Source organism: Lagopus leucura, unplaced genomic scaffold (assembly GCF_019238085.1).
Source record: "Lagopus leucura isolate 7727_CA_CO unplaced genomic scaffold, USGS_WTPT01 Super-Scaffold_741, whole genome shotgun sequence".
NCBI classification, from domain to species: Eukaryota; Metazoa; Chordata; class Aves; order Galliformes; family Phasianidae; genus Lagopus; species Lagopus leucura.
The window spans coordinates 1,048,172-1,056,804 of record NW_024962256.1 but is presented as its reverse complement, the minus strand read 5'-3'; the positions used below and the strand labels follow the sequence as shown (position 1 = coordinate 1,056,804).

Sequence of the window (8,633 nt, the reverse complement as noted above, 5' to 3'; positions counted from 1 at the left end):
GTCTCAAGCAATGCCAGAGCTACTCAGCATGCTGTGAGTTGCAAGCCAGGCTGTCAGGCAAAATGAGGTTTGTGTTCAATCTCTGCTCCCACAGTGGGCTATTCCAGCCAGGGCCCACGCAACCACACAAGGTTAAAGTATTTTTTTTATCCTCACTTGATAAAAATTACAAATTGTTCTGCTCACTCACAGATCACTTCAGTTCATATGAGTTTTCTGAAAAGAAAAGAGACGCTCTCAGCAAACTGTGATTTTTATTGTATTTACAGCAGAATTATTACAATATTCTACAGAAAGCCATGAAATCAAGTTAATTTTAAAAACAAGAACAACAAAAAAAAAAACAACAACCAAAACTGTTGTATGGCTGCTACTGCAAGTTCATTTCCATGAGCTAAAATACAGAGATCCGTTGCCAATTTTTCATCTGGCTCATGATTTTTGGTTGCTTCCTGTAAGGCAAAATGACTTGGTTTGTTAACACAAAACATTCAACAAACTTCTGGGACAACATGAGCTTGGAGATGCCCTGGCTTTTGAGGTTTTATTACACAACAGCACTCTGCTTGTTTTTCTTAGAGACTGAGGGTATGACAGAGCAGCAGCTCTCTTGTTCTGGTTTCTTTCTATTCTTTTCACCATTCTCAGCCAAGCTGATAATCCATAAGAACGAGGCTCTACCTAGCATGGAAACTGGAAGAGATTTTGCAAAATGAGAGCATTTTAGGACTCAGTACCTCCCTTCTGCTTTCAGCACAGTGGAAATAGGTGGTTTCAAGCACATTTTACTTAAGAGCTCTTCTCCTTTCTCCAGAGTCCCCAGATGCCCTTTCAGTACTGCAGCAGTCACAGAAAGTTGCAGAAAGGATGAGGACTGAGGTGAGAGGAAGGGGACAGAGAACTAAAAGGTCTGCAAACAATGTCCCCTTCCTAGCTGGACAAATGCTATGAAGTTTCTTTTTCCTTCCTTTTACCTGTTCTCATCTTTTGTAAGACTAGAAATGTGCCAGGGCATCCTCAGCTTGTCTGAGAATTAAGGTTAATTCTCCCCAGGCATCATTCTGAATCTGATATGAAGCTGCTATTAGAAGTCAGGGAACAGGAACATGTGTGAGCACATCAACACAAGGAAGTTTTTCTGAGATCCAGAAATACAGATGATGAAGTAAAATGACAGGATTGCAAATGCTAAGGACTGCATTGGCAGAGAATTAGAGGATGCCACGAACAGCTGAACTCCAGTAAATGAGGAAACTGCACAGCTCTGTGTTGGGAAGAGTCAGGTTGAGTCCCAGGGAATGCTTCCTCACCAGAGGGTCATCAGGCACTGGAACAGGCTCCTAGGGCCCAAAGCTGTCAGAGTTTGGTCAGTACTCTCAGAAACATGGCTTGATTTTGGGGCATAGCCACCGACTCCTGTATTTACAAGGTCTCATCCCAAGAAAGCTAATGTAACGATGAAGAAGAAAAATTGGGAAGTCCGGATCCATCAGAGGCCACGAGCTTGCCAAGAAGATGGCCAATTTATTTTTTTAATCAATTGTAAATGCCAGAGGGCAATCACTGCACTCCACTGTACTGCGTCACTTTATTTATTGCCATTCTTCATTTTCCCAGCGGTGATGTACAAGAGCTGCTCTCAGAGTAATGCCTCCTGTTTTATTATGTTATGTTGCTTCATGATGTCAGAGGTGGACGTTGGTGGGATGGCAGTAGAAGTTAAATCTTCCCACCATTACTCCATTACAGTTTATTGCCATGTGACAGATGGCAGCAGAGGGGCAGTCTGAGAGAATGGGTCTGACATGGAAGTGTGGGTGAAGCAAAAGTGTGTCATTAAAGGGATTATGCGACATGATAGTAGAGAGATTGGATTTTATATGTCAGAAGAGCTCTGCCAGGCCTATGTGAGACAAAATTCACTTGAACTGGATCTTCTGACATCGACATAATAGCATACACCTCCCCTTTTTCATTGCACAATACTGGCAACAACAACTTTATCAATCCAAGCGTGCAAGTACCTACGTTAGCTCCTGTTATCCCAGAACAAATGTATTTTCACACCAGACATCAAATCCTAGCAATCACTACAGTCAGTCCCTCCCTCAACACAGAACTGTTATTTGTTTGGACAGTTTACACTTGAGATCAGATTGCAGGAGCTTGTGTGAAAAGGATCTTCGAATTAAAGATTTAGACAGAGGTAACTGCTACACCGTTAACAAGTTATCACTGAGACTGCCAGCAATGGAAGAAGATTAACTTTTCTCTGAGAATTTAATGATGATAAAGGCAGAGAGAACCCAGAATGGGAGATCTACTTGCCACGTCTACTCCCCAGATAAGTCACTGAGCCTACTGCATACAAAACTGCAAACTAATTCTGAAATACAGAGATGAAGATTACCTGCTGATTTTAGTAAGTCAATTTATGACAGCGGAGCTTAGAAAGTGAAGGCCAGAGACGTATTTCACCCTACAGAAGAAACAACTTAAAGAACAGTGTATTTTGCAATAGATAACGTTCTAGAGATATGGTATGTGAATTTACAACAGTACACAATACACTTTTATATAATGCCAGAAATTAGGGCTAGCTAGTAAAGTAATTACGCTATCAAAAAGTTACAGATTTTAAATTAAAACATGCATTTTCCAACTGTTGATACTGTGCTGTAACTGTTAAGTGTCTTCATTGAGAAAGTATAGCTTCAGCATCCAAAGATTTCAGCATCCAAGTTTTCTACTGCATCTGATTCAAATCCTATGTTAACTTAAGAGTTCATTCACATGCATCAGTGCTGTTCCCATGAAATGAACACCATGTCACGTTCACCAGCCTCACATTTAATGCGAGCTAGCAAAACAAATGTTACAGTTGATGCCCAAACAGAATAGGAAGTTAGGCCTCAAATAACAAAGGAAATACTATTTTACAAATTTCACACGGCATACCAAAGTACAGCTTACAGTACTGTCTCGATATGACTGCCACCAAAAGGAGGGCAGGAAAAGTGACCTAACGCACTTTTATTTCCCTACCAGCTATGTCAGAAACATTTCAGACTTTTTTCACTGCAGATCAGTCAGGTAAATAACTTACTGTACTTCTATAAACTTGAAAAATAAAAACCATCTATGTTAATACGTGGCAACACAAAAGAAAAAAAAAACAGCTTCATTAAGAATTTTGTCTATATATTTAACTTAAATCTTTCTATAAAATAAAACGACTAAAGCAACAACAACAAAACAACCAACTCTAACAGTTGTAATCAAATCAAGACTCTGCCATGGTTACCTGTAAAAATGACCACCCACCTCCATGCTCTGATGGAGTTTAAACAAACAGGCTTTGGTGAGAACAGACAGATGGCTCTACCCTTTGCAGGTACAGTTAGAGAGACCACGTGCATTTTGCACATTGCTTTCTAAAAAATACATTCTACAGGTTTTCCATTTGTAGAAATAACCACCTGTAATAGGTTGGAAATAAGGAAATTAATAAACCAGGTATTTTAAAGTTAGCATTTCTTTCACCTTTACATATTTTAGTGCAAAATATTTTAGGGTGAGGATTTACAACAAAAATGGCAGTAGCAGCAAGAAATCTTCTGTTTTGTACAGTAACAGCAATGCAATGGAGTATTTGTTTTGTTTTCAAATGACAAAACACCACCCTGTCACCAGGATCAGCATACCAAAGTGTTTCAGGCACTGTCTTTATTAAACTAGCACCCCATTTCAGTATGGAACTAATGGACAAAACGCGCAATGGAGATCAGCTCAGTTGAATTTATGCCAGAGGTTTCTCTTCTAAAAAAGTTGCAAAGGCTTTTACTGTTACCAATCGTGTGAGCACAAGGGTTCATTTTTTTGGTTATTGGCATGCTCTGAGTAATCTGCTTCAGTCCTTGCTCTGAGAACACTGCTCAAGACTGTAACATTTTAAGCCCCTCAGGGCAGTTTCAGTTATGGAATTCTCACGTGTAGAAATGAGGCTTAAAAACACCAGTAGCAGAACTAATATTACACCGTTTAAAAATTCACATAAGTGAAGTTTTTTTGTGATAAGAAATATTACAATTCTTGTTCTAGACTCACTTTCTTAAAGTCAAAACCAGAGATAACTTAAACTTTGAGACCGAGATTAAAAAAACCCACACGTATTCTTGAAACATGTGAAGGACGTCACATTACCACGATGCAGCAACTCCTTTCCTCCTTTCTTCCATTCAAAGAAGTAAAAAAAAAAAAAAAAAAAGTGATCATGACACCGATTGTCTCCACTGAAAACAAAAAGTGCCAGGTCCTTGAATGCACACTGCAGATAGAGCACGATAGCTGACGAGGATGAAGAATTCCAAGTATGAAAAACCTGCAGCAGTTCCCAGAGTTACGACCCAGTGGAGTGAAGGCTGGGGATTGGGTAGAATTTGGAAATGCGGCTTTGTGTGGAAGGGTTAAGGCATTCAGATTCTCCAGTCATTTTAAAGAAAACTTCCTGTTCCTGCAGTTTTCTGGCAAATTCTTCTTCCAGCGTCTAAGAACAAAATCAGATTGTCAGAGGAATAAAAGCAAAGCACAACAAGCCTGTTACCCTGCTGCCAGTCTGATGCGATGTAACTGCACGCACCACTGCAAGAAGTCACCTACAATTATCAGCCTGCAAAACTACCGAGTTCCAGCAACACAAGAACCAGCATCATCTGCCTGTTGGTTATTCTTTAAGTTGTGTGAAACTCTGGTGCTTTCCAGCTTGAAATAAAAAAAAATCAACTACCACAACCACTCTCTTTGTTACTGAGCTGCCAGGTGCTGTAATATCCTAATGGCTGCTGAAATACATTCCTAAACCAGATTTGCTTCAGCTGTTTTATATGGAAATACATACTCACACCCTGCAAAAGGAACACAGTAAGAGCCTGATAACACGCACGCCTTCTTTATTGCACGTATTTCAACTTCTTTCATTACACAGTGAACTGTGGCAGTCTTGTACAGTAGCTTGGTTTTCCTCTGCGTTATTTCTTGTAAGGTCTGCATTTGCATGATTTAACACACCTCCTTCTTTTCTGACTCATGACTGCTCCAATTTACCTTTTTTCTTGGTCTCAATTTCTCTCTCCATTCCTTCAGTTCTTGGCTGTGCTCTTCATCTAGTTCTTTGAGCTTCTGAGTCTCGTGCTCAACCAGTAGATGGCATTTTTCATTCTTAAAACAAGACAAAGATAATCCTTATAAAACTAATTCAGATTAGACAACTCAATGTTGGTACAGTGACATATGTTGTCCTAATTCTTTTTAATTAGCTTATTCTGTGTAAATACTGACGTACATAATTACAAGATAGAAGTATGGTACGAGGTTGCATTATCAAAAGCTGACCTTTCCATCAGAACCAATTGAGATAAGAAATACTTGTAAATCCACACTGTTGACTGCCACTAAGGGAGCAGCTGACAGCATTAGTCAGCACTGAGTTTACAGCCTAATAGAGCTATTTGAGGTCATGCAGCATTTCTGCTTTGCTTCCTAAAGAAAGTTTCTATAATTTATGAAAATTGATGACATTAGAAAGGAAGCAGGATTTGCAGCACAGGAGCTGAGAATTTCAACTGTCAGTGCTATGGAGCTGAGCCTAACAGATAGGGTCTAGAGAGAGAGATGTGCTTGCACTGAAACAGCCCTGTAACGAGAAAGGTAATTAAATCACACACCAGCTTCACGTTCTTTAAGTTGTACATGCATTTGCTTAACTTACAGAGAAAACTTTGAAGCATGGCAAGTTAATAATTAAGTATTTGGCTGCATCAAATCTTTGTATTAAGAGCAGCTGGTAATTGCAGCCCCTAAAACCTTCTTGTTTCTGTAGCTGCAGGCCCAACTGGGTCTGAAGCAGGGTACGAAAAAAACAAGCAAACAAAAAAAACCCCAAATGAAAAGCACTTGGCTACTCCTGAGTGCAGCTAAGGGCCAACTTCTCTTGGTTGGAGGCTCAGAGCAGCCCTAATCTTCTCAATTTTACTTGAGCAGATTCTCATACTGGGTTCCCACAGTATTTGGGGTTTTACTGAGGTGTATTACTAGCACAGCCAGGGGCTACATTCGCAGGAGACAAGAAAAGCAATCAGTAAATCTAGCTTCCTTGGCCACTGAAAGATTTCGCTATGCAAAGGTTATCAGCAGGTGATCAATGAATACTTCAAAACTGCCTCGAGTCCTCAAAGCAGGGAAAAAGCAGATTTCATGGAAAAGGAGGCCTTAGCCTTAGTATACAGTATTCTACAAAAAACATACCAAAACTGACATCAGATTCCTTGCTGTAAGGAGAGCATTCCTTCTAAATACCTTCCACAAGCTCAAGCATGAATGGCAGCCTGCACTTTGTAAAGACCATCTAATTCCATGTATTACTTTGAAAGTCTCGTGGGCAGTGCCTGGTGCTGCCTACCGCTGTTGTGATTATTGACATTTGAGCAAGAGCAGGTTAAAAGGAGATGCTGCCTACACAGAACTGCACTAGGAACTTGGAAAATACTGAGAGTGATCATTTGCTTACAGCTCATGATCTTCTTGGGCATAAAATGATTTCTTACTAATGCAAGCTTCTGAGTCTGGTTCGATAGTACACTGCAGGCCTTTGAAAGCAAAACTGAAAGAATTCACGTGAGGAAAAATGCAGGAAAAAAATGTTTCAGGTTAGTAACAGACCCAGGCAAAGCAGAATCTTCCCACTGGACGTCTATCTACTATCATCTATTTTTAACCTGTAGCTGATGCAGTTCTCTGATGTTTGCTTCACACTGCAACTGAAGGTCCCGCATTTGATTTTCATGTTTCTGATGCTGCGCCAGTCTCTCATTTTTCTGTCTCTTTTCTTCTTGGATCGCAAACTACAGTTGAAAAAACAATTTAGGTTATGCTCCTAGAGACAGCAATTTATCTGAACAGAACAACTGTACGTGACAGGACGAACACATATGGCATACAGTATTACTGAATTGAATGATTCTAAGATTTTTACATATTTTTAATGGCCCTGAGGTGGAGGACTTGGCTGAACTTCATGATGATCATGTCTGCCCCCTTCTCCAGCTCGACTGGTCCTTCTGAAGGGCAGCAGACATCCATACATCAACCCGGTCCTGTATCACCTGCAGACTTGCAGAGTGCGTTCTGTCCCATGATCACATTTGTGTTTGTGTCACATCAAGCATTTACACCATTAAGATCATTTTTGTTAATTACCTGCTTAATTTTTTCACGGTCTTGATCTGGAGAGGCTAATGAATTAATTCTTAAACTTTTCTTAAACATTGCCATTCGAGTCTTTGCTTCACTTCGCTGGATCTTAGGCAGTCTGGCTCTTTCCTGAGTTTGCTTGTTCTTTAGCTCTTCAATAAGGCGCTGGTTGTATCTCTGCATTTGTTCTGTTTCCTGAAACATTAACCACATGGAAATGTTGCAGGATACCTCTGACATTAGAGCATCTCTTCTCATCAATGCCCATGTTGTCTGAGAAATGATATCAAAGGGGCAGATGAGGTCTTCCTTTAATTCCAGAGAGCTCTGGATCGTGCTCAACCCATTCGAATTCTTTCATGTTCGAAGACAGGCAGATACACTTTACACATGGTTGCTCAACTCCTGAATTATATTTTTTTAAGTGTCTGTGCTATTCAAGAGAAGAAGCTTCAGTACAACTGAACTTCCACTACTGCAATGAAAGCAGCAGCCATTATGGGGATGAAAATACAAATGCCCAAATATATAGAGGTCAGTTTGCAGTGGAGGCCAATTCTGATCCAGTGACCAAGGAATCCTATCATCTTTCTCCGTACTGGGTTTAGATTTACAAGAATTGCATTGCTTTATTTAGTATATTCTATTAAAAAAAAGTTAAATGCCTTGCAGTAAATGTGTTGCCTTCTGAGCTTTTACAGGATTTAGCTGAGACAGATTTCTTGGCCCAAAGCTCAGTTTCTCATTCTGCTCAGTGAATTCCAAGATGATTTACTAATGACTAGATTTATTTAACCACAAGCCAAAACCCTATTAATTTTTATGCACAAGCACTATTTGTTATTTTGAATAGCAAAAGGATGGTGGTGGTTTTGTTCTTATTTTGTGGATTTCTTTTTTAAAGGAATCAAAAGGTAAAAAATAGGACTCCTCATACTTCAACATACTGCTGTTAGTGAAGCAAGATCAAGGTTTATCTTATTCCAACACAAGTACAAAATCTATGCAGCACGGAAATACCCACTGGGTACTGCCTGAGCAAGCAGCTACCACAGAGAATGGTTAAAAAAAAAAGGAGATAATAATACACAAAAGAAAGTGTCAAAGTCAACACTGACCTTTTCATGCCTCTTAAGCAGCTGATGCCTCTGCATGAAGTACTGATCCTTGAGTTGCTGTTTGAGGAGCTGGTGTTTCTCTTGTAGATGTCGCTCCTCCAGCTCCCAGATGGCAGCTTCGCGAGCTGCAGAGCGAAGGCAGGTTTAGAAAGTACAACACAATCCTTTCTCTCCCACCTGCAAGTGTATGTTTACAAGTGGCCTACAATCACACTTTAAGAGCAGTGCTATTCTATAAGCAGATTATTCCATATCGTCATTTTATTG

The 8,633-nt window shown here is 40.0% G+C and overlaps 1 protein-coding gene across 3 annotated transcripts in view; it reads right to left on the bottom strand.

Annotated features, from left to right (window-relative positions):
- Positions 1-237: 237 nt before the first annotated feature.
- The window catches only part of SLK (STE20 like kinase), a 46,075-nt gene continuing 37,679 nt past the window's right edge, over positions 238-8,633 (bottom strand). For all 3 annotated transcript variants that reach the window (XM_042863696.1, XM_042863698.1, XM_042863697.1), the window contains 5 exons: positions 8,367-8,491; positions 7,255-7,443; positions 6,774-6,899; positions 5,104-5,217; positions 238-4,546 (listed from right to left, as the gene is read on the bottom strand). In XM_042863696.1, the coding sequence (XP_042719630.1) occupies positions 4,400-4,546; positions 5,104-5,217; positions 6,774-6,899; positions 7,255-7,443; positions 8,367-8,491 (701 nt within the window). In that variant the 3' untranslated portion in view covers positions 238-4,399. The remainder of the gene's footprint in view (positions 4,547-5,103; positions 5,218-6,773; positions 6,900-7,254; positions 7,444-8,366; positions 8,492-8,633) is intronic.